The sequence below is a fragment of the Dendrobates tinctorius genome, unplaced genomic scaffold, assembly GCF_039654945.1.
Source record: "Dendrobates tinctorius isolate UK_male_01 unplaced genomic scaffold, ASM3965494v1 ptg000087l, whole genome shotgun sequence".
Classification (NCBI taxonomy): Eukaryota; Metazoa; Chordata; class Amphibia; order Anura; family Dendrobatidae; genus Dendrobates; species Dendrobates tinctorius.
The window spans coordinates 6,542,158-6,569,143 of record NW_027361755.1 but is presented as its reverse complement, the minus strand read 5'-3'; the positions used below and the strand labels follow the sequence as shown (position 1 = coordinate 6,569,143).

Genomic DNA, 26,986 nt, shown 5'->3' with positions numbered 1-26,986 from the left:
AACAATGGATCTCAATGATTTTGAAATTGTTTTTTCATGACACCTTGTAGTTTATGTTAATAGTAAATTCATGTAGATGTTTTCTGCATGCATTAATAAAAATATCAGAAATTTGTCAAAAAATCCCAAAATTAGCAAATTTTAAACTTTGAATGATTATCTCTTTAATCCACAAAGTCATACCGCATAGAATACTCATTAAATAACATTTCCCTCATGTCTTCTTTGCATCGGCACAATTTTTATAATATCCTTTTATTTTGATAGGATGTTAGAAAGTTTAAAACTGCATCAGCAATTTTTCATTTTTCCAAGGAAATTTACAAAACTTATTTTTTTAGGCACCTATTCAGTTTTGAAGTAAGTTTGGCGGATCTATATGTCGAAAAATCCCCAAAACTGAGACCATTGTAAAAACAGCACCCCTCAGCGTGTTCAAAACTGCTGGCAGGTAGTTTATTAACCATTCGAGTGCTTTTAAGCAATTAATGCAAAATGACATGGCAGGAAAGAAAAATGTTATTTTTATCACATAAATGTCGCTAACTTCTGAACAGGTTACTATAGCTGGCAGACTCTAAGGCCATTATTTCACCATGAATTGCCATGGCAAACATCAAGACCACGCAATCAGGATCTCAAGGTGCCGATGGGGTGAAAGAGGGAGCCCCCACACCTTGTTAACCATTTATATGCTGTAGTCACAATTGACAGCAGCATCTAAGGGGTTAAAAAGCCATGATTGGTGACAACACCAACCAAGGCTAATACAGCAAGGTGTCAGCTATAGTGTACAGTCCACAGTTGATGCATTTTCACCAGTCGGGGGATGCTATTGTCTGATATGTGAGGTCAGCAAAAAGGCGTATTGGTGGTCACTAAGGGGTTAAAAGAGGTCAGGGTTCTAGTACGAGTTTGGGTTCCATTCTGGTACTGAAACCAACCTTTTTGTAATGAAATATATAGAAAAGTCAGCTTACCTATCTGGACATCCAGGACTCAGAGCATGAAAATCTGCAGTGCAGCAGGAAAAGCAATCAATCAGGAAAAATCCAGTTCAAACGATCCTGTAAAAAGTAGTACTATTTATTGAATTTTTTTTTTTTTAACCCTAGAACGGTTACCCATAGAAATCTACACATTCAAGCACCTGGGGCCTTTTAGGCCTGTTTACAATTATCATGGAATAACTCAAATAAAAATACTTTTCAAAGTTTATTGCAAAGTAAGGATGCATTCCCACTAGCGCTGGGGTCCGCCAGGACGGGATTCCGTAATGGATCTGACCTCCTGGTGACCCCAGCTAAGGCTGGCGGACGCATACCTGGGGCCTCGCAGGCCTGCCAGGTTACTTGTTATCTATTTTCTGTAAAATTACTTTAGATAGAATTTTGAAACTCTAGGTATTCCTCAGGTATATAGTTGTTAGTCATTTCCAGTTGTTCATATATTTTTATGTTATAGGCATTTCGGTATAACAACCTTTTTCTGGGACTACCCCATATTCACGCACCTGGGGCCTTTTAGGCCTGTGTGCAAATAACACGGAATAACTCAAATAAAAATACTTCTCAAAACTTATTTTACAATTGCAAAGTAAGGATGCATTCCCACTAGCGCTGGGGTCCGCCAGGAGGTGATCCGTAATGAATCCGTAATCCGTAGAGCAAGTGTATTTACTATGTCGGAACATAGGTCTTTCTGGACTGGAGCATCAGCTTCTTTGCCACAGTAAATCAGACCATTCATCCCATAATAGCTTGCTGAATCGAACATCCAGAAAATTTTTATGCCATACTTAGCTGGCTTACTGGGCATATACTGAATGAATTTGCAACGTCCCCTAAAGGCAAGAAGTTGCTCGTCCACTGTCACATTATCACTGGAATGGTAAAGCTTTGTACAGTTCTTGATAAAAAGATTCCAGATATAGCTAATAGGGGCTAATTTATCGGTTGCCAACCTCACAGGGCGAGTTCTCTTTTCATCAAAACGAAGGCATCTCCGAATACCCTCAAATCTACTGATGGACATAGTAGCTTTGTAATGTGGATCTGCAAATGGGTTCTGAAATAACTCTCTGATTGGAACATTGTATGATTTTGTCGACCCTGCCAGAAGAGTAAGGCCAATATAAGCATATAGTTCCTCTTTAGTTATATTTTTCCATGTTTTTTTTCTTCCTGACGCGATACGTTTTCCTTCTACGTTAGTACACAAAACTACCTGATCTGCAATATCATCCGAAACAAATTTACAGAAAACATCTCTTTTGGACATGAACTGGGGAATTCCGACAGCTCCTTGAGCAACTCTAATAATGTTATGTGATGGGGTGCGTGCAGGAGCCGCAGCAGTACTGTTCCAAAAAATATTCGTTTTAGATGTTCTATTTGAACGTTCTGCTGGATCCACTACTTCTTCATCATCTGAAGAATCACTGGACGATGAAGTTGATACATTAGCTGGTGGCATGTACTCTTCATCAGACAAAGAAATTTCACTTTCTTCATCACTATTGAAAACAATCACCTCGATTTCATGGTCAGTCAATCCCCTGGAAGTAGACTGTGCCATTGTAATTTTAGATGTCAGTAAACTAAAAATGTGATAAGACTCTTTGTTAGGGTCCCAGCACACCAAGCGATATAAAGCAGGTAAAGTGCAGCCCCCCTCCTCTTACCTCCAACAGATCACTTTCTTGTAGTACAGTAGAAGCCTCTGGTTTTGGAGCTCAGAAAGTTTCTATTTCCAGACAAAAGAAAGCTAACTTCTTCCTCCAAAGTCTCTCCAGCAATTAGGACAAAAAGACCTGCGATGAGGTCAGAGACACATGACTTTGTGAGGGAGCCTCCCTTCCAAGATCACATGACCATGTTGTCATGCAGAACTCACACTCTTCCCAGCAATAGCAGAGTCATAAAAGTTCTTCCCCAGCAACAATACAGACAAAAAGACTGAGTATCACAGGTAAACCTAGTACAGGCCTGAAAGGCCCCAGGTGCGTGAATATGGGGTAGTCTCAAAAAAAGGTTGTTATACCGGAATGTCTGTAACGTAAAAATATATGAACAACTGGAAATTACTAACAACTATATACCTGAGGATTACCTAGATTTTCAAAATTCTAACTAAAGTACTTTTACAGAAAATAGAAAACAAGTAACCTGGCAGGCCTGCGAGGCCCTAGGTATGCGTTCTAGGGTTAAATCTTACATGCAGCATAATTGTCACAATCTCCTAGGTAGGAAAAGTTAATGGGCCGACGCGTTTCAAACTTTGCGGTTCTTATTCCTTGCATGTGATCATTTGAGCTGGATTTTTCCTGATTGATCTAACCTTTTTTTTAAAGCTCAGCCGAACTCGAAGGACTCGAACATCCATGGGTCCGCCCTTTCCTAATCACGCATTATGATTCAAATTTAAACATGGGTAATCAGAAATTCAAGACTTTGTAAACTTATCTCTTTAAAAGCTAGTAAAATGATTAAAGAAATGTTTTTTAGATTGAGTTCTGTATAGGCAAGTGTTTTAGAACATGTAAAAATTATAAATGCAATTGCATTCAATGTGACATGCACTCTTTACTTTTCATTTGTAGTATTTCATTCTGAACAATTATTTTGTGTAACTTTGAGCATTTTTGTCTTACACTCTCTCTACAGTCTACTTTAGCATGGGCAAGAGCTTCTGCAATGTGTCTAAACTTCAACTGCATGCTGATTATACTGCCAGTATGTCGTAATTTTCTGTCCCTGCTCCGAGGATCTAGCGCAGTAAGTAATATGGCTACATTTAATCTGCGTATTTTCACAGGACTCTGAATGATGAACAAAGAATTCTGTGTTTTCTTCTAGTGTTGCAGGGGAGATCTGAGAAGGCTGCTTGACAAAAATATTACATTTCATAGGCTTGTTGGCTATATGATCACACTTCATGCAGGTATGTTTTTTTACAATAAGCAAGAAAAATTATATTTTTAATTAAATACTGAATTAATATAAAATAGTCTTGATATGTTAGGGCAGGTCATTATGTGTTGCTCTGGTATTGAATCTGCTTTTCAAAATAACTTCTACACCTTTTATTATGTTATTGCAATTCAATTCAAGGACATATTTTTGCATAATATCAACTAGAATCACAGAATCATAGAATCATAGAGTTGGAAGGGACCTCCTGGGCAATCTGGTCCAACCCCCTGCTCAAAGCAGGATTTGCTAAATCATCTCAGACAGATGTCTGTCCAACCTCTGTTTGAAGACTTCCATTGAAGGAGAACTCACCACGTCTCGTGGTCTAATGAATTTAAACTGGTTGATTTATTCTGTTGTAATATATGTGTACATTTGGTAACTTGCTGTGGAAGACAACCAAATCATAAATATCCACAAAAGTAATTTGACTTATAATTCTTGTTTCTGAGAGACTGGAGTATAACATATTCTTTGTGTTATAGTTTGAAGCGATTATCAACTTTAACCCCTTCACCCCCAAGGGTGGTTTGCACGTTCATGACCGGGCCAATTTTTACAATTCTGTCCACTGTCCCTTTATGAGGTAATAACTCTGAAACGCTTCCATGGATCCCAGTGATTCTGACATTGTTTTCTCGCAACATATTGCACTTCATGTTAGTGGTAAAATTTCATTCATATAACTTACGTTTATTTGTGAAAAAAATGGAAATTTGGCGAAAATTTTTAAAATTTCGCAATTTTCCAACTTTGAATTTTTATGCCCTTAAATTACAGAGGTACGGCACACAAAAAACTTAATAAGTAACATTTCCCACATGTTTACTTTACATCAGCACAATTTTGGAACCAAAATTTTTTTTTGTTAAGAAGTTATAAGGGTTAAAAGTTGACCAGAGATTGCTCATTTTTACAACACCATTTTATTTTTACGGACCACATCACATTTGAAGCCACTTTGAGGGGTCTATATGATAGAAAATACCCAAAAGTGACACCATACTAAAAACTGCACCCCTCAACGTGCTAAAAACCACATTCAAGAAGTTTATTAACCCTTCAGGTGCTTCACAGGAATTTTTTGAATATTTGAAAAAAGTTAAATGTTCATTTTTTTTTACAAAAAAAATAATTCAGGTTCAATTTTTTTTAATTTTACCAAAGGTAAAAGGAGAAATTGGACTGGAAAAGTTATTGTGCAATTTGTCCTGAGTACGCTGATACCTGATATGTGGGGGGGAACCACTGTTTCCGCGCATGGCAGAGCTCAGAAGGGAAGGTGCGCCGTTTGACTTTTTCAATGCAAAATTGGCTGGAATTCTGAACGGACGCCATGTCACGTTTGGAGAGCCCCTGATGTACCTAAACAGTGGAAACCCCCCACAAGTGACCCCATTTTGGAAACTAGACCCCCCAAGGAACTTATCTAGATATGTGGTGAGAACTTTGAACCCACAAGGGCTTCACAGAAGTTTATAACGTACAGCGGTACAATTAAAAAATCATATTTTTTTCCACAAAAATGATCTTTTCACCACCAAATTTTATTTTCCCAAGGGTAACAGGACACTAAAAGTTATTGTGCAATTTGTCCTGAGTACGCTGATATCCCACATGTGGGTGTAAACGACTATTTGGGCGCATGGAAGAGCTTGGAAGGGAAGCAGTGCCATTTGACTTTTTTGGCTGGAATTGAGATCGGACACCATGTCGTGTTTGGAAAGCCTCTGATGTACCAAAACAGTGGAAACCCCCCACAAACGACACCATTTTGGAATCTAGACCCCCAAGGAACTTATCTAGATGTTTGGTGAGAACTTTGAACCCCCAAGGGCTTCACAGAAGTTTATAACGTTCAGCCGTACAATTATAAAATCATATTTTTTCCACAAAAATGATCTTTTCACCCTCAATTCTTACTTTCCCAAGGGTAACTGGACCCTAAAAGTTATTGTGCAATTTGTCCTGAGTACGCTGATATCTCATATGTGGGTGTAAACGACTATTTGGGAGCATGGCAGAGCTTTGGAAGGGAAGCAGCGCCATTTGACTTTTTTGGCTGGAATTGAGATTGGACACCATGTCGCGTTTGGAAAACCCTGATGTACCTAAACAGTGGAATCCCCCACAAGTGACCCCATTTTGGAAACTAGACCCCCTAAGGAACTTATCTAGATGTGTGGTGAGCACTTTGAACTCCTCCAGTGCTTCACAGAAGTTTATAACGACCGGGCGTGAAAATAAAAAAATCGTATTTTTTCCACAAACATGATCATTTAGTCCCCATTTTTTTTATTTTCCCAAGGGTACCAGGAGAAAATGGACCCCAAAAGTTGTTGTCCAATTTGTCCTGAGTACTCTGATACCCCATATGTGGGAGAAAACTACTGTATGGGCACACGTCGGGGCTCGGAAGGGAAGTAGTGACGTTTTGGAATGCAGACTTTGATGGAATGCTCTGCGGGTGTCATGTTGCCTTTGGAGAGCGCCTGATGTACCTAAACAGTGGAAACCCCCCACAAATGACATCATTTTGGAAACTAGACCCCCTAAGGAGTTTATGTAGATGTGTGTGAACCCCCAAGGGCTTCACAGAAGTTTATAATGCCCGGGCGTGAAAATAAAAAAATCGTATTGTTTCCACAAACATGATCATTTAGTCCCCAATTTTTTTATTTTCCCAAGGGTACCAGGAGAAAATGGACCCCAAAAGTTGTTGTCCAATTCGTCCTGAGTAGAGTTGAGTGACTTTTGGTTTTTTAGGGTCGAGTTTCGTTTCGTGAAACCCGACTTTTCCAAAAGTCGGGTCGAGCAAGATCGGCCAATTATAGGGGAAAGTCGGGGTCGTCCCGAAACACGAAACCCAATGTAAGTCAATGGGGAATAAAAGTCGGCAGTGAGAGGAGGACAGGAAACACACCTACAGTGCCCATTTGAATGCCAAAAGCATCAATTCTTATTACTTAAGCTTGTCAACCTTAATTTACTTCATAATACTAGTTACGCACTGAAAAATGGGGGTTATTTGGCTAAAGTTGTGGGGGGGTAGGGCTGGCTCCAGATTTTCATGTGCCCTGGGCGAAAGAGCGCCCCTTTAACACATACCACAACTCATGATGCTCCGATACGGCAGAGAAATAGCGGTATAGTACAATGACAAATACTTCACTTTTTACATCTCATGACGAGGCCCATCTATTTCTCCATACAGAATCATTGGTCCCATATAATGTTTGAAACAGTATATGATGAGCTCCACATAATGCTACAGTATATGTTGGTCCCCATGGATGAAGCTTCTATGTCTTATGGGCCCAAATAATGCTCCAAACATAATGGGCCCCATTTCTAATGCTCTAGTGTATAGTGGGCCCTGTAAATGCTGCTCCAGTGTCTGATGTCCACCTTTGGAATGTTCCAGTGTATGGTGGGCCCCATCTATCATTCTCCAGAGTATAGTGCTCCCCAAAAATTGCTGTCCCAACATTGAAAACAATCAAATAAGTCTCCTCGCTAGGGAATCCCTGTACTAGTCTGGACTCCTCGTCGTCCCCATCTTCCATCTCACTGCACAGTATTTCAACCTTGCAAGTGCTGTGATCCTGAGTAAGCAGGGGGGGCCCACTCGTTGGCGACGGCACTGGCACAGGGCCCCTGATAGTACGGTGTTGTGTCTGATGGCGGGTGGGCCGAACCTGCACTTTCATCTGCAGCTTCCTCTTTGTCACCGTGTAAGATGGAACTGTATATGGGAAGGGTAACCTGAGTTTCATCAGGGTCAGATTCAGGCCGGGTAGCGTGCGAGCGGAATGTAGTGGTCTGGGTCAATGTACCAGCAGATTCATCGAGCAGTGGCTGGGCATCAGTGCACTTGTGACGCCCCCAGGAGTACGGTCGCCACAGTGGCATTACCTTCCTCCTAGGGAGTGTGATGTCATGCTTGGGAGCAATGAAGGATCTCTCTAGCAGGTTAACTGATTGGGCGGCGTTATTCCCACGAGTCATGACCCTCCAAACAGCGTTCATGAAGGCAAAGTGTTTGTTTTACGTGGGCAGTATGGTTGCAAAGCTGAACCTTAAAGGAATGTCCAGAAGGGCACCACCAGGAGTGGAGCCTACGGTTAAATTCGACTCCACCTGGGAAACCTCAACCATGCCAGCTACAGAAAAGATGCACACATTGCAAGCTTAATTCCGTTAACGAACGAGACTCCGTCATGCCCCGCGGTCTGAGTCCGGCTTACTAGAGGGACATGTGAGGCTCTGGCACATGAGATTGGCCAATAACTGGTGTGTCATGCCCTTACATGTCCGTGGCTGCATGTGTGCTACACTGAAAAGGCCAGCGTTTGTCGCTTACAGGTGCAGATAACCCGCTGAACAACGTTAGTGATGGGGATCTGTGATTACAATTATTACCCGCGAGCGATGATTTCCCAGTAAGTGCAGGTCAACCGCAGTTCCGGAATTAGGCCTAACCGTCATTCCTGAAAAAATGAAAAACTTACGTGTGCAAACCACAGGTGCTGTAGCTTGCTTAACAGCTCGCCAGCCGTTCTCACGCCCAGTATGGATTATACGTGATTGCACAAAGGTGAGAAAGGGTACCGTATCCCCGGATAACATGTATGGATAGCGTACACATTCAAAATATATGTCTATACATCAGGAGGCAGGCACAGACGGTGCTAGGCCCAGTATGGATTGCACGTGATTGCACAAAGGTTAGAAAGGGTACCGTATCCCCGGATAACATGTATGGATAGCATACACATTCAAAATATATGTCTATACATCAGGAGGCAGGCACAGACGGTGCTAGGCCCAGTATGGATTGCACGTGATTGCACAAAGGTTAGAAAGGGTACAGTATCCCCGGATAACATGTATGGATAGCGTACACATTCAAAATATATGTCTATACATCAGGAGGCAGGCACAGACGGTGCTAGGCCCAGTATGGATTGCACGTGATTGCACAAAGGTTAGAAAGGGTACCGTATCCCCGGATAACATGTATGGATAGCGTACACATTCAAAATATATGTCTATACATCAGGAGGCAGGCACAGACGGTGCTAGGCCCAGTATGGATTGCACGTGATTGCACAAAGGTTAGAAAGGGTACCGTATCCCCGGATAACATGTATGGATAGCGTACACATTCAAAATATATGTCTATACATCAGGAGGCAGGCTCAGATGGTGTTAGGCCCAGTATGGATTGCACGTGATTGCACAAAGGTTAGAAAGGGTACCGTATCCCCGGATAACATGTATGGATAGCGTACACATTCAAAATATATGTCTATACATCAGGAGGCAGGCTCAGACGGTGTTAGGCCCAGTATGGATTGCACGTGATTGCACAAAGGTTAGAAAGGGTACCGTATCCCCGGATAACATGTATGGATAGCGTACACATTCAAAATATATGTCTGTACATCAGGAGGCAGGCTCAGACGGTGTTAGGCCCAGTATGGATTGCACGTGATTGCACAAAGGTTAGAAAGGGTACCGTATCCCCGGATAACATGTATGGATAGCGTACACATTCAAAATATATGTCTATACATCAGGAGGCAGGCTCAGACGGTGTTAGGCCCAGTATGGATTGCACGTGATTGCACAAAGGTTAGAAAGGGTACCGTATCCCCGGATAACATCATGTATGGATAGCGTACACATTCAAAATATATGTCTATACATCAGGAGGCAGGCTCAGACGGTGTTAGGAATAGTATGGATTGCACGTGATTGCACAAAGGTTAGAAAGGGTACCGTATCCCCGGATAACATGTATGGATAGCGTACACATTCAAAATATATGTCTCAGGAGGCAGGCTCAGACGGTGTTAGGCCCAGTATGGATTGCACGTGATTGCACAAAGGTTAGAAAGGGTACCGTATCCCCGGATAACATGTATGGATAGCATACACATTCAAAATATATGTCTCAGGAGGCAGGCTCAGACGGTGTTAGGCCCAGTATGGATTGCACGTGATTGCACAAAGGTTAGAAAGGGTACCGTATCCCCGAATAACATGTATGGATAGCGTACACATTCAAAATATATGTCTCAGGAGGCAGGCTCAGACGGTGTCAGGCACAGTATGGATTTGACGGCCCAGATTACACAGCGGAGGAGCAGGGAGAGGTAAAGATTGCAAATGCTGGGGCCCTGCCCAAGCAAGGGGGGCCCACTCGTGGGCGTCGGTACTGGCACTGGGCCCCTCATAGTACAGCGGTGTGTCTGACGGCGGGTGTGCACCACCACCGACAGAGACACTTGATTGCACTATGAGGGACCCTGTGCCAGTGCCCGCGCCCAAGAGTCGGCCTACCCACCTGTCCAGGGCAACGGCACTTGCACGGTGTCGTGCGCTAGGTGGTGACCCTGGCCATGGGGGGGGAGGCAGCACAGTTAGGGAGTTTTAGAAAGTGGCATATGTTGATGTTGGACATTCAGCTGATGCAAAAGGTGAAATAGGTGAAGTACCAGGAAGAGGTGGACCAAAGCAAGCCATTTTTCTGTCACCCTATGTGTCATCAGGGGAAGGTGGGACAAAATCCTTGGAAACCCATGCGTGGTTCATTTTAATGAAGGTTAGATCATCCACATTTTGGGTTGACAGACGGGTCCTTTTTTCTGTCAGGATTGATCCAGCTGCACTGAAGACTCTTTCCGATAGCACACTTGCAGCTGGGCAAGCGAGCTCCTGTAAGGCATATTGGGCCAATTCAGGCCAGGTGTCCAGTTTAGCGGCCCAATAGTCAAAGGGGAATGACCTGTGTGGGAGAACATCGATATGGGAGGAAAAGTAGTTTGTAACCATAGTTGACAACTGCTGTCTCCTGTCACTTTCCATCGATGTAGTATTACCAGTTGTGTGAGCGGTATTTGAAAAATCAGTCCACAACATTGTCATGAAACCCCTGTCTCCAACGCCACTTCTGCTGTGTGCACCACGAACACCTCTGCCAAGCTGCCCCCGGCCCGTACGGCTCGTGTGAGAACCATCACTGCTGCTGTGTGCTGGGAATGCCTCAAGCAACCGATTTACCAGAGTTGCTTGTTTATTAGCCAATATTAGGTCAAGGTTCTCCTGTGGCATGATGTTTTGTAATTTGCCTTTATAGCGTGGATCCAGGATGCTGGCCAACCAGTAGTCGTCATCGTTCATCATTTTGGCAATGCGGGGGTCCCTTTTTAGGATCCGCAAGGCATAATCTGACATGTGGGCCAATGTTCCCGGTGTCAATGATGCACTGCGAGTGCTGGGTGGAGGAGCACTTTCTGGCCAATCCACATCCCTCCAGTCATGCACAAACCCTGTACCAGACCTTGCCACGCCAACATTTTCACTTGCCCCACGAGATGCATCTTCCTCCCCTAAGTAATCATCCCCATCATCCTCCTCCTCCTCCTCTTCTTCCTCCACCTCGTCCAGGAGAGGTCCCTGAGCAGACAATGGCTGAATGTCGTCAAGGATTCCCTCCTCCTCTTCCTCCTCATCAACATTGGATGCAGACGCCTGCTCCTTAAGGTGCGTCAAAGTTTGCATGAGCAGACGCATAAGTGGGATGCTCATGCTTAGGATGGCGTCGATGGGGCTTACCAGCCGTGTGCATTCCTCAAAACACTGAAGGACTTTACAAAGGTCTTTCAGCTTCGACCACTGCACGCCTGTCAACTCCATGTCTGCTCTCAAAGTGCCTGGCCGTGTATCCTCCCACAAATGCATTATGGCCTGCCTCTGCTCGCACAGCCGCTCCACCATGTGCAGGGTGGAGTTCCACCTTGTTGCAATGTCGATAATGAGGCGGTGGTTGGGAAGGTGGAGCAATCGCTGCAGCTTCTGCATACGAACGGAGTGTACAGGCGACCGGCGGATGTGCGCGCACAGTCTTCGCACCTTCTGGAGCAGGGCTGTTAACTCCGGATAATTTTTGAGGAAGCACTGCACCACCAGGTTCAAGGTGTGAGCCAAGCAAGGTATGTGGCTGAGTTTTGAAAGGGCTATGGCTGCCACAAAATTACGGCCGTTATCACTAACTACCTTGCCTGCCTCAAGATGTACACTGCCCAGCCATGACTCAGTTTGTCGCTTCAAGTACTCGGCCAGCACCTCGGCGGTGTGTCTGTCGCCCAAACACATCATCTGCAACACAGCCTGCTGACGCTTTCCACTAGCTGCTCGATAGGGGGACACATCGTGTGCAACAGTGGCAGCTGCAGATGGAGTGCTCGTACGACTGCGCTCTGTGGACGAGCTTTCGCTTCTGGAGGAGGAGGAGGAGGAGGAGGGTCGAACGCCTACAGCCAACTGTTTCCTATACCGTGGGCTAGGCAGCACTGTCCCACCACCGCTGTCCCCTGTGGACCCTGCATCCACCACATTAACCCAGTGCGCAGTGATGGACACGTAACGGCCCTGGCCATGCCGACTGGACCATGCATCAGTTGTGAGGTGCACCTTTCCGCTCACTGACTGCTTGAGTGCATGGACAATGCGGTCTTTCACATGATGGTGGAGGGCTGGGATGGCTTTGCGAGAGAAGAAGTGGCGACTGGGTAGGTCATAGCGTGGTACTGCATAGGCCATGAGTTCGCGGAAAGCTGTGCTTTCCACCAACCGAAAGGGCATCATCTCAAACGAGATTAGTTTGGAAATGTGGGCGTTCAAACCCAGTGTACGCGGATGAGAGACTGAGTACTTTCTTGACCTACTCATAGTGTCTGGGAGGGTGAGCTGGACTTGAGAGCTGCATATGGTGGAAGTAGCGGTGGACAGGGCGGACTGAGAGAGGGTTGATGATGGTGATGGAGTTGGTGTTCTTTCTGATGGCCTAGAATCAGTCTTTCGTTGATATAACAGTGGGATTCCCTGACTGCTGTGGCCTTGCAACGACACCTCAACATTTGCTGCTGTGCTTACCGGTGGGCTTACAGTGGGGGAAACAATGTAGCGTTGCTGACTACCTTCGTTGTGATCAGTTGCACATGTGGCACTTGAGGTTTGGTGTTGTGTCCACGCTTGCAAGTGCATGCTGGTTAAATGTCTAAGCATGCAACTGGTATTCAAATTTTTCAGATTTTTCCCTCGGCTAAAGGTCTTTGTCTTCTTACAGATAACCTTGGCCTGATCATGAGGATTTTGTTAAAAAAAGTGCTACACTGCACTCTTCCTACTTTGGCAGACATTTTGCGGCCTAGCACGCTGTGATCTTTTGACCCTCTGGATAAGCTGTCCAGCAACTCTTTTGATGTTTGGAACCTGTCTTTGGAGTGCTCCTGGCCTGCCAGATAACAGCTGTTGCGATGTCGATGTCTGCTGTGGATGCTCCTCATCTGAGCTATTGGAAGCAGCACCATCTTCCCCCAATGGAGGCAATCTGGGTCAACAACTGGGTCATCCATCACCTCCTCTTCTATGTCATGTGCACCTTTCTCTGTGTCACCGTGTATGGTGGTATAGTGTGCGGGAAGGGGCACCTGAGTCTCATCAGGGTCAAAATCTGGCTCTGTACACTGCGAGGACAATGTAGTGCTCTGAGTGAATGTACCAGCAGAATCATCCATCAGCGACTGTGCATCAGTGCACTCCATGTCAGATTCATCTTGGCCTGGGTAATTCACCATTTGACTTGATAATCCAGGCATGGTATGTGAAAACAGCTCCATGGAGTAATCAGTAGTATGGCCTGCGTCATCCTTCAATCTTGGTTGGGGTGAAGGACACAAGGAAAGGTGTGGTTCATGAACATGAGCCTCCAATGACGACTCAGTGCTTTTACTTTTTACAACTGAAGAAGAGGAGGCGATAGAGCTGGAGGCTGAGTCAGCAATGTAAGACAAAACTTTTTCCTGATGCTCTGCCTTTAAAAGCGGTTTGCCAACTCCTAGAAAACTAAGCGTTCGAGGCCTTATGTAGACAGACGATGATGCAGGGTCAGCACCTCCTGCATTCGGTCCTATTTTGCTCTTGCCACTACCATCAGATCCACCACCAACACCATCATTACCAGCTGCCAACCCCCGCCCAATTCCACGGCCTCTTCCACCAGCCTTCCTCATTTTTGGTAGAAATGTAGACAAAATCCAACAAACTATATAGTAATGTAAAACAAGGTACAAGGTGTCTATAGGACAGGGGAGATTTAGAATTTCTGCACACACTTGTGGACAGTGGACACTTTTGGATTGTGTGAGGCCCACTGATATCTGAGCACTATGTGACACGCTCGATGGCACAGCTGCCTGTGACCAAAGTGACGAGAGGATAATGGAGATTTTGAATCTCTGCGCACACTTTTGGACACTGGACACTTGTGGATTGTGTGAGGCCCACTGATATCTGAGCGCTATGTGACACGCTCGATGGCACAGCTGCCTGTGACCAAAGTGACGAGAGGATAATGGAGATTTTGAATCTCTGCGCACACTTTTGGACACTGGACACTTGTGGATTGTGTGAGGCCCACTGATATCTGAGCGCTATGTGACACGCTCGATGGCACAGCTGCCTGTGACCAAAGTGACGAGAGGATAATGGAGATTTTGAATCTCTGCGCACACTTTTGGACACTGGACACTTGTGGATTGTGTGAGGCACACTGATATCTGAGCGCTATGTGACACGCTCGATGGCACAGCTGCCTGTGACCAAAGTGACGAGAGGATAATGGAGATTTTGAATCTCTGCGCACACTTTTGGACACTGGACACTTGTGGATTGTGTGAGGCCCACTGATATCTGAGCGCTATGTGACACGCTCGATGGCACAGCTGTAACAAAAGTGACTAGAGGATAAGGGAGATTGGATTGCTTTTAAAAAAGCAGTTTGCGGAGCAGTGGGTAAACAGCAATGCCAGCGTGTCAGGAAGCCTTAAAAGGCAGCCCAACAACCAACACCACTGATACACCACTATATAGCCTCCCCTTGCACTGCACACACAGTGACTTGTGTGTTGTGCAAGCCAAATCGCTAGCAGCAGAAGCAGTTTTTTTGTCTTCTTCCCTGCCTAACGCTCTCCCTACAGAATCAGCAGCAACCTCTCCCTATACTAAGATCGGCAGAAGTAAGATGGCGGTCGGCGTGCATGCCCTTTCATACCCCCTGTGACGCCCACCAAAGCAAGCCAATCACTTGCATGCCCTTCTGAAAGATGGTGGTGACCCGTGCCTAGGTCATCACGTTGCCCACAGTGTCCGTGGATCCTGATTGGCTGAAAAAGAGCGCAAAACAAACTTTTGAAAAGCGACTTTGGCGCGTAAGTCGCCGACCTCGTGGCCGACCTCATCCTAGGGTCGGGTTTCGTTTCATGAAACCCGACTTTGCCAAAAGTCGGCGACTTTTGAATTTTTTCGACCCGTTTCGCTCAACTCTACTGCTGACGCTTTCCACTAGCTGCTTGATAGGGGGACACCTCGTGTGCAACAGTGGCAGCTGCAGATGGAGTGCTCGTACAACTGCGCTCTGTGGACGAGCTTTCGCTTCTGGAGGAGGAGGAGGGTCGAACGCCTAAAGCCAACGGTTTCCTATACCGTGGGCTAGGCAGCACTGTCCCACCACCGCTGTCCCCTGTGGACCCTGCATCCACCACATTAACCCAGTGCGCAGTGATGGACTCGTAATGGCCCTGGCCATGCCGACTGGACCATGCATCAGTTGTGAGGTGCACCTTTCCGCTCACTGACAGCTTGAGTGCATGGACAATGCGGTCTTTCACATGATGGTGGAGGGCTGGGATGGCTTTGCGAGAGAAGACGTGGCGACTGGGTAGGTCATAGCGTGGTACTGCATAGGCCATGAGTTGGCGGAAAGCTGCGCTTTCCACCAACCGAAAGGGCATCATCTCAAACGAGATTAGTTTGGCAATGTGGGCGTTCAAACCCAGTGTACGCGGATGAGAGACTGAGTACTTTCTTGACCTACTCATAGTGTCTGGGAGGGTGAGCTGGACTTGAGAGCTGCATATGGTGGAAGTAGCGGTGGACAGGGCGGACTGAGAGAGGGTTGATGATGGTGATGGAGTTGGTGTTCTTTCTGATGGCCTAGAATCAGTCTTTCATTGATATAACAGTGGGATTCCCTGACTGCTGTGGCCTTGCAACGACACCTCAACATTTGCTGCTGTGCTAACCGGTGGGCTTACAGTGGGGGAAACAATGTAGCATTGCTGACTACCTTCGTTGTGATCAGTTGCACATGAGGTTTGGTGTTGTGTCCACGCTTGCAAGTGCATGGTGGTTAAATGTCTAAGCATGCAACTGGTATTCAAATTTTTCAGATTTTTCCCTCGGCTAAAGGTCTTTGCGCACTTCTTACAGATAACCTTGGCCTGATCATGAGGATTTTGTTCAAAAAAGTGCCACACTGCACTCTTCCTACTTTGGCAGACATTTTGCGGCCTAGCATGCTGTGATCTTTTGACACTCTGGACAAGCTGTCCAGCAACTCTTTTGATTTTTGGAACCTGTCTTTGGAGTGCTCCAGTCCTGCCAGATAACAACTGATGCGATGTCGATGTCTGCTGTGGATGCTCCTCATCTTAGCTATTGGAAGCAGCACCCTCTTCCCCCAATGGATGCCAATCTGGGTCAACAACTGAGTCATCCATCACCTCCTCTTCAATGTCATGTGCACCTTCCTCTGTGTCACCGTGTATGGTGGTATAGTGTGCGGGAAGGGGCACCTGAGTCTCATCAGGGTCAGAATCTGGCTCCTTACACTGCGAGGACAATGTAGTGCTCTGAGTGAATGTACCAGCAGAATCATCCATCAGCGGCTGTGCATCAGTGCACTCCATGTCAGATTCATCTTGGCCTGGGTAATTCACCATTTGACTTGATAATCCAGGCATGGTATGTGAAAACAGCTCCATGGAGTAATCAGTAGTATGGCCTGCGTCATCCTTCAATCTTGGTTGGGGTGAAGGACACAAGGAAAGGTGTGGTTCATGAACATGAGCCTCCAATGACGACTCAGTGCTTTTACTTTTTACAACTGAAGAAGAGGAGGCGATAGAGCTGGAGGCTGAGTCAGCAATGTAAGACAAATCTTTTTCCTGATGCTCTGGCTTTAAAAGCGGTTTGCCAACTCCTAGAAAACTAAGCCTTCGAAGCCTTATGGAGCCAGACGATGACGCAGGCTCAACACCTCCTGCATTCGGTCCTATTTTGCTCTTGCCACTACCATCAGATCCACCACCAACACCATCATTACCAGCTGCCAACCCCCGCCCAATTCCACGGCCTCTTCCACCAGACTTCCTCATTTTTTGTAGAAATGTAGACAAAATCCAACAAACTATATAGTAATGTAAAACAAGGTACAAGGTGTCTATAGGACAGGGGAGATTTTGAATTTCTGCACACACTAGTGGACACTGGACACTTTTGGATTGTGTGAGGCCCACTGATATCTGAGCGCTATGTCACAGGCTCGATGGCACAGCTGTGACAAAAGTGACTAGAGGATAAGTGAGATTTTGAATTTCTGCAGACACTTGTGGACACTGGACACTTTTGGATTGTGTGAGGCCCACTGATATCTGAGCGCTATGTCACAGGCTCGATCGCACAGCTGTGACAAAAGTGACGAGAGGATAAGGGAGATTTTTAATTTCTGCAGACACTTGTGGACACTTTTGGATTGTGTGAGGCCCACTGATATCTGAGCGCTATGTCACAGGCTCGATGGCACAGCTGTGACACAAGTGACGAGAGGATAAGGGAGATTTTTAATTTCTGCAGACACTTGTGGACACTGGACACTTTTGGATTGTGTGAGGCCCACTGATATCTGAGCGCTATGTCACAGGCTCGATGGAACAGCTGTGACAAAAGTGACTAGAGGATAAGTGAGATTTTGAATTTCTGCAGACACTTGTGGACACTGGACACTTTTGGATTGTGTGAGGCCCACTGATATCTGAGCGCTATGTCACAGGCTCGATGGCACAGCTGTGACAAAAGTGACGAGAGGATAAGGGAGATTTTGAATTTCTGCAGACACTTGTGGACACTGGACACTTTTGGATTGTGTGAGGCCCACTGATATCTGAGCGCTATGTCACAGGCTCGATGGCACAGTTGTGACAAAAGTGACGAGAGGATAAGGGAGATTTTGAATTTCTGCAGACACTTGTGGACACTGGACACTTTTGGATTGTGTGAGGCCCACTGATATCTGAGCGCTATGTCACAGGCTCGATGGCACAGCTGTGACAAAAGTGACGAGAGGATAAGGGAGATTTTGAATTTCTGCAGACACTTGTGGACACTGGACACTTTTGGATTGTGTGAGGCCCACTGATATCTGAGTGCTATGTCACAGGCTCGATGGCACAGCTGTGACAAAAGTGACTAGAGGATAAGGGAGATTTTGAATTTCTGCAGACACTTGTGGACACTGGACACTTTTGGATTGTGTGAGGCCCACTGATATCTGAGCGCTATGTCACAGGCTCGATGGCACAGCTGTGACAAAAGTGACTAGAGGATAAGGGAGATTTTGAATTTCTGCAGACACTTGTGGACACTGGACACTTTTGGATTGTGTGAGGCCCACTGATATCTGAGCGCTATGTCACAGGCTCGATGGCACAGCTGTGACAAAAGTGACTAGAGGATAAGTGAGATTTTGAATTTCTGCAGACACTTGTGGACACTGGACACTTTTGGATTGTGTGAGGCCCACTGATATCTGAGCGCTATGTCACAAGCTCGATGGCACAGCTGTGACAAAAGTGACTAGAGGATAAGGGAGATTTTGAATTTCTGCAGACACTTGTGGACACTGGACACTTTTGGATTGTGTGAGGCCCACTGATATCTGAGCGCTATGTCACAGGCTCGATGGCACAGCTGTGACAAAAGTGACGAGAGGATAAGGGAGATTTTGAATTTCTGCAGACACTTGTGGACACTGGACACTTTTGGATTGTGTGAGGCCCACTGATATCTGAGCGCTATGTCACAGGCTCGATGGAACAGCTGTGACAAAAGTGACGAGAGGATAAGGGAGATTTTGAATTTCTGCAGACACTTGTGGACACTGGACACTTTTGGATTGTGTGAGGCCCACTGATATCTGAGCGCTATGTCACAGGCTCGATGGCACAGCTGTGACAAAAGTGACGAGAGGATAAGGGAGATTTTGAATTTCTGCAGACACTTGTGGACACTGGACACTTTTGGATTGTGTGAGGCCCACTGATATCTGAGCGCTATGTCACAGGCTCGATGGCACATCTGTGACAAAAGTGACGAGAGGATAAGGGAGATTTTTAATTTCTGCAGACACTTGTGGACACTGGACACTTTTGGATTGTGTGAGGCCCACTGATATCTGAGCGCTATGTCACAGGCTCGATGGCACAGCTGTGACAAAAGTGACGAGAGGATAAGGGAGATTGGATTGCTTTTAAAAAAGCAGTTTGCAGAGCAGTGGGTAAACAGCAATGCAGCGGTCAGGAAGCCTTAGAAGGCAGCCCAACAACCAACACCACTGATACACCACAATATAGCCTCCCCTTGCACTGCACACACAGTGACTGGTGTGTTGTACAGGCACAATCGCTAGCAGCAGAAGCAGTTTTTTTTTCTTCTTCCCTGCCTAACGCTCTCCCTACAGAATCAGCAGCAGCAACCTCTCCCTATGCTAAGATCGGCAGAAGTAAGATGGCGGTCGGCGTGCACCCCCTTTTATACCCCCTGTGATGCTCACCAAAGCAAGCCAATCACTTGCATGCCCTTCTGAAAGATGGTGGTGACCCGTGCCTATGTCATCACGTTGCCCACAGTGTCCGTGTATCCTGATTGGCTGAAAAAGAGCGCAAAACAAACTTTTGAAACGCGACTTTGACGCGTAAGTCGCTGACCTCGTGGCCAACCTCATCCTAGGGTCGGGTTTCGTTTCATGAAACCCGACTTTGCCAAAAGTCGGCGACTTTTGAAATTTTTAGACCCGTTTCGCTCAACTCTAGTCCTGAGTACCCTGATACCCCATATGTGGGAGAAAACTACTGTATGGGCCCACGTCGGGGCTCGGAAGGGAAGTAGTGACGATTTGGAATGCAGACTTTGATGGAATGCTCTGCGGGTGTCATGTTGCCTTTGGAGAGCCCTAATGTACCTAAACAGTATTGAGCACTGGCTGATGAAACCCCTGCAGGAGGCGCCATCCCCACAGTATTTTTCTAGCAACGGGAAGCGGGTAACTGTCGGCGCAAGGGCGGACATGGACATACGCCCGACCGCATCTGTGAGTGCCTGAACAGCAGCATCCGTGGCCTGCACGGCTGCGAGAGCTTTCTCAAGGGTAGTCAAGCGAGCCTCGAGCTGTCGCACACACTGTAAAAGTTGCTGCTGATCTGCCATCTCTAGCCAGACCTTGGCGCTAGTATTATATTAGGAGTGGCGGAAGACACTAAATAAAAATAAATAAAGTTCCTTCGCCACTCGGGGTCCACCGTGCGGTGGATGGAAAAACCGATGCTAAAAGAGGCAGAGCACTATGGTGGTAATGTGCACAGGGTTTTAACTGCACCCAGTGCACTGAAGCAAAATCTGTTATGCTCACAGAGCTGCAGGCACAAAGCATAAACTAAACGCTGAGTCTGTTCAGGGTCACAGACTTTCAGCGACGCAGACACCGTATTAAGGGTCACAAGAGTAGCCTTAGACAGCAGGACTACTCCGTCTAGACCTACCGTAAAATAAGGTGCATGGCGTCACAAATGCGAATGCAGAAATAAGCTGCAACTGCAGCGCGGCAAGAACTGAGCCGCTGGCAAGGCACTGCAATAACGTTGTCGCAATGCAGACGCTAAGCTGCTGAGCAAGGTGGTGCTAAGGCGCGCTGGCGCTAGCGCTGCTACTGGCTGAACCCAAACACTGACACAATCGTATTATCAGAGGGAAGGGGTTTCTTAATAAGTCAGTCACCAGTCCAAGCATCCATCACCATACATACAGCAGCAAGTATGAAAAATACTAGCGCATGGCACAACAGCCATGCGCGCTTTTTATACCAAATGGGACCTTCCGGAAATCTCCAAGACTCCAAAAGGAGCCAATAGGATTTGACACAGGACCTGAGCACCCGACTCCCGAACTCCAATGGGAGCTCGTCCCATGAGCATGCTCAGTGAGGGGAACAAAGGACTTAGCCTCTGGAGAGAGTTGCCTCAAGGCACTCTCCTCTGCAATCTGCTCTGCAGCAGATGAAGCGCGGGAGACTGCAGAATGTAAGGGTCTAGATTTCATATAGTACAGGTATAAATCTGACTCCTAACACTAAGGAATTTATCTAGGTGTGTGGTGAGCACTTTGTACTCCCCCAGTGCTTCACAGAAGTTTATAACGCCCGGGCGTGAAAATAAAAAAATCGTATTTTTTCCACAAACATGATCATTTAGTCCCCATTTTTTTATTTTCCCAAGGGTACCAGGAGAAAATGGACCCCAAAAGTTGTTGTCCAATTTGTCCTGAGTACTCTGATACCCCACATATGGGAGAAAACTACGGTATGGGCACATGTCGGGACTCGGAAGGGAAGTAGTGACGTTTTGGAATGCAGACTTTGATGGAATGGTCTGCGGGTGTCATGTTGCCTTTGGAGAGCCCCTGATGTACCTAAACAGTGGAAACCCCCCACAAATGACACCATTTTGGAAACTAGACCCCCTAAGGAACTTATCTAGATGTGTGGTGAGCACTTTGAACCCCCAAGGGCTTCACAGAAGTTTATAACGCCCGGGCGTGAGAATAAAAAAATCATATTTTTTTCCCTCAAAAATGATATTTTTGCCCCCAATTTTTTATTTTCCTAAGGGCAACAGGAGAAAAAGGACCCCAAAAGTTGTTTTGCAATTTGTCCTGAGTAGGCTGATACCCCATATGTGGGGGTAAAACACTGTTTGGGTGCATGGCAGAGCTTGGAAGGGAAGGAGCTCCATTTGACTTTTTCAACGCAGAATTAGCTGGAATTGAGATCAGATGCCATGTTGCGTTTGGAGAGCACCTGATGTGCCCAAACAGTGGAAACCCCCCAATTCTAACTCCAACCCTAACTCCAACACACCCCTAACCCTAATCTCAGCCCTAACCCTAGCCCTAGCCCTAACCCTAACCCTAATGGGAAAATGGAAATAAATCCTTTTTTTTAATTTTATTATTTTTCCCTAACTAAGGGGGTGATAACGGGGGGTTTGATTTACTATTTATGGCGGTTTTTATTTTTGGCAGCTGTCACACACTAAAAGACGCTTTTTATTGTAAAAATAGTTTTTGCATCACCACATATTGAGAGCTATAATTTTTCCGTATTTTGATCCACTGAGTCATGTGAGATCTTATTTTTTGCGGGACGAGTTGACGTTTTTATTGGTATCATGTTCGGGCACGTGACATTTTTGATCGCTTTCTATTTTTGGGACGCAAAATGAACAAAAACCAGCGTTTCATGAATTTCTTTTGGGGAGTGCGTTTACACCGTTCCGCGTGCGGTAAAATTGATAAAACAGTTTTATTCTTCAGGTCAGTACGGTTACAGCGATACCTCATTTATGTCTTTTTTTTTATGTTTTGGCGCTTTTATGCAATAAAAACAATTTTATATAAAAAAATAATTATTTTTGCATCGCTTTATTCTGCGAGCTATAACTTTTTTATTTTTTCTCTGATGATGATGTGTGGTGGCTTGTTTTTTGCGGGACAAGATTATGTTTTCAGCGGTACCATGGATATTTGCATGCGTCTTTTTGATCGTGCGTTATTGCACTTTTTGTTCGGCGGCATGATAATAAATCATTATTTTTTGCTTAGTTTTTTATTTTTATTTTTTAAGGGGTTCGCTAAAGGGGTTAACTAATGGGACAGTTTTATAGGGCAGGTCGTTACGGACGCGGCGATACCAAATATGTGTACTTTTATTGTTTGTTTTTTTATTTCCAAAAAATGAATTTATTAGGGAATATTTTTTTTTTTTTAATTTATTTAGCGATTTTTTTTAAAATTATTTTTACACTTTTTTTTAACTTTATTAGGTTGTCCCAGGAGGAACATCACTGTCCTGTGACAGATCGCTGATCTGTCACATCACAGATCACTGTGACAGATCAGCAATCTGTCACAGGCAGTGTGCAGGTTTCCTCCTTGCCTGCGCTTTGCAGGCACTGAGGAAGTCAGCTCCCTGCAGGCCCCCGAAGGTCCCAGTCACCATCTTGGATCCAGGGACCTGCAAGGAAAGAGCCCCCCGCAGCAGCGCTGCACATTGCGCAGCTGTGGGGGGCTCAGGGAAGCACAGAGGGAGCCCCCTCCCTGCCGATGCATCCCTTTAACCCCCGGTGCCAGGGGTTAACGTGTCGGGGGTCATTGACCGCCCTTGACACATAGTGGCAGGTGTCAGCTGTTATAATTAGCTGACACTCGGCCGCGATTAGCGGCGCTCACCACGTGGGTGCCGCTGATCGCGCTAGACGTACTATCCCATCCATGGGCATAGGGGTCCGGGTCCCATGGACGGGATAGTACGTCTGATGTCAGAAAGGGGTTAAAGCAACTAAAAAATATAAATTAAAAATAAATTACCTTCTAACAGCTTTATCTTTTAATTTATTACAAATATTGATATAACCATTTTTTATATATGTGGTTGTGCGTCTTGTTTACACTTGCTCTTACTATGCATGTATGGTTAGAAACTCTCCTTCCCCATTAAAAACACCTATTTTTACCAATAGACAGGTTATATTTAACTGTTCCTGTTTCTCCAGACATAACTGTTAGGCTGGAGTCACACACAACCATTAAAAAATCGGTCCGATTTTAACGGTACGAAATAGCACAAAGATTTCTTGCCCAGGGATCCGTCTGTCATCCCATTTTCCGGCGATGAACTAATTTTATTCGCATCTAAGCATCAAATTGACATCCAATGCTAATGCTTGATGCTCTTTCCTGTTGTCCGGGAGAAGTCTTGCGATTTAATCGCAAGTCACACGTGTGGTGCGTTTTCAATGTGATTTTTAATCGCATCCATAGACTTGCATTGGCGAATCCGATCCAAAAATCGGTGACAATCGCAGCATGCTGCGATTGTCTCGGTCCGAGGAACGGATCCGATAAAAAAGCGCATGATGGGAGCAGCACCATAGAATAACATTGGGACGAATGCAATGCGATTTTTTATCGCATTGCATTCATCCAATTTAATCGCTAGTGTGACTCCGGCCTTAAACAACATCCGAACCACGGAACATGTTTGCCAGTCGGACGTTGTTTAATAGCCTGTTAAGTCAGTCAGGCCATGCTTCAGATTCATACCATACTAGTTAGTTCATGATGCAGAGACTGCCATTGTTCTTGGCAGAGCAGGCCCTGTTTTAAGAGGACCCAGAATGATGATCTTTTAGGCAAACCAAAAGATTACTTCAACTGTCAAATGAGCATTTTGCACATTCATCAGGTGATCAGCAGCCTCACTTTCCCTGACCAATCTGCCTGAGCAGCGATACGTGTTGGGTAGGTTCTTCACCCCTGGCTGGGTAACCATGCACTTATACACTTTTTAGACATTCCCACCTTGAGTATCTTGCATTATTTCAGCATCTAAATCTCAGATGCATTTTCAATCACTTTAGGCAGGCGCCTTCTTTTAGTTTCTTGCACTAGATCAGTGGTTCCCAAACTCCAGTCCTCGCGGTCCCCAACAGGTCATGTTTTCAGGATTTCCTTAGTATTTCACAGGTGATGGAAGTATCATCAAAGCATCAGGAATTCTCTCACATGTGTAACACTATGGAAATCCTGAAAACATGACCTGTTGGGGTCCGTGTGAGGACTGGAGCTTGAGAACCACTGCACTAGATGGACTCCTTATTACATGTGTAATATTCATTGCTTGAGGCAGATACTTTTTCCTAGCGCCTTGCATTACATGGATTCTTTTTTTATTGGTGCCTTATTTTCCACTGCAGGCAGGCACTTCACACTAGTTTTCTTGTATTAAGTCTTGTTCTATTTCTGCTCATATGTGATTCATTTCTAAGTGCTGTATTTCTGCCCCTTCTTATGGGCTGTACATGGTAGATTACCCCACACACAGACATACTATTCAGAAGGTTTGTCTATCCTACAGACTTTATGCTGTCTACATACCATACCATTTTCCATCTGAGTCATATGCATGTATTTACAGACACTTATGACTGATAACTATTGTGTTTGTTTTTTGGTACAGTTTATAATCTTATACAATACTAGCTATGAACCCGTTCTACGCCCGGGTGACGAGCATTTTTATTGGTATATGTTCTCCCATCCTGGTATGTGCTGCACCCCTCCCATCCTGGTGTGCATGGCACCCCTCATCCCTATCCTGGTATGCATGGAACCCTCATCCCCCCAATCCAGGTAAGCATGGCACCCTATTCTCATCCTGGTATGCATGGTCCCCTCACCCCCTATCCTGGAATGTATGGTCCCCCTCACCCCCCATTCCTGGTATGCATGGTCCTCTCACCCCCCAATCCTGGTATGCATGGTCCCCTCACCCCCCTACCGCAGCTCTTGGCAGAAAACGCAGGTGTGTTTTTTATGCATTTTTGCCGCAGTTTTGATGCGTTTTTGCCGTGGATTTGATGCGTTGTTTCAGTGTGGTTTTGCCTGCAGATATGTATGCTTTTTTGTAATCTAAATAAACATATGTTATTTAACAAAAAAAAAAAAGATTTGTGTTGTCATTTCTGTCCATCCTCCTCTTTTACATTTGTCCAACCCACACTACATTACACACACAGATAGACAGATGATAATAGATAGATGGATAGTTAGATATAGATAGATATATGGATTTTAAAATAGGGGGACCCCCACATAATTTTTCTGGGGACCCTCCCAAAAAATGATGTGAGGTCTCCCTATATTTTATAGCCAGAAAGGCTACGCAGACAGCTGTGGGCTGATATTCATAGCCTAGGAAGTGGCCATGGATATTGCCCCCCAGCTACAAATACCAGCTCACAGCCACCCCAGAAATGGCGCATCTCTAAGATTCGCCAATTCTGGCACTTTGCCCTTCTCTTCCCACTCCCATGTAGAGGTAGGATATGGGGAACTAAGGGGTTAATGTCACCTTTCTATTGTAAGGTGACATTAAGCCTGGTTAATAAAGGAGAGGCGTCAATAAGACGCCTATCCATTATTAATCTTTTGGAAGGGTTAAAAAAAACCCACGCATATAAGAATTAAGTCTTTTAATGAAATAAAACACAACACGGTTTTCATCTTTTTATCTGACTCCCAGATCCAAGTGATGCCCTTGGTCTCCTAGAAAAAAAAGAAAAATAATAGACCAATTGTATACTCCCTGTCCGATGCAGTCCAATTAATAACGAGGGTCCCACGACGATCTCCCCTATAGAACAGTGACATCAGCAGATGTGACCGCTCTAAAGGGCCTCCCAGTGATGAGCTGACAGGAGACTATGCCTCCTGCAGTCCATCACTGAGGTTACCTGAGTTCAGAGTCTCACGTTACAGCACTGCTGCGTGAGAATTAGGGTTACGGTTAGGGATACTGGACCTCTTCCCCGGCGGAGGGATACACAGTGGAGGATAACCTGCGCCTGTCATTTCATTGCTGGAGCCCCTGGAGAGCGGTCGCATCAGCTGATGTGGCAGCTCTCCACGGGAGATTGTCGGGGAACCCTCGTTATTAATTGGACTACGGCGTAAAGGTGAGTATAGGTTGGTTTATTATTTTATTTTTATTACAGGAGATCAGTGGCTTCGGGGAATTGGGTGTGCGGTGAGTATGCACTCTGTTACGTGTTGTATGTTTTGCATGTTATAAGTTGTATGCTCTATATGTTATATGTTGCATGTTCTGTATGTTATATGTTGTATGTTCTGTATGTTAGATGTTGTATGCTCTGTATGTTATATGGCAATGCATGCTGCTCAGCAGCGAGATTCTCCAGGGACTAAGTCCCCAT

General features: G+C 45.4%; 1 protein-coding gene across 1 annotated transcript in view; it reads left to right on the top strand.

Annotated features, from left to right (window-relative positions):
• The window catches only part of NOX3 (NADPH oxidase 3), a 635,497-nt gene that overhangs the window by 20,884 nt on the left and 587,627 nt on the right, over window positions 1-26,986 (top strand). The window contains exons 3-4 of the mRNA XM_073585751.1: window positions 3,666-3,776; window positions 3,858-3,942. Coding sequence (XP_073441852.1) covers window positions 3,666-3,776; window positions 3,858-3,942 — 196 coding nt within the window. The remainder of the gene's footprint in view (window positions 1-3,665; window positions 3,777-3,857; window positions 3,943-26,986) is intronic.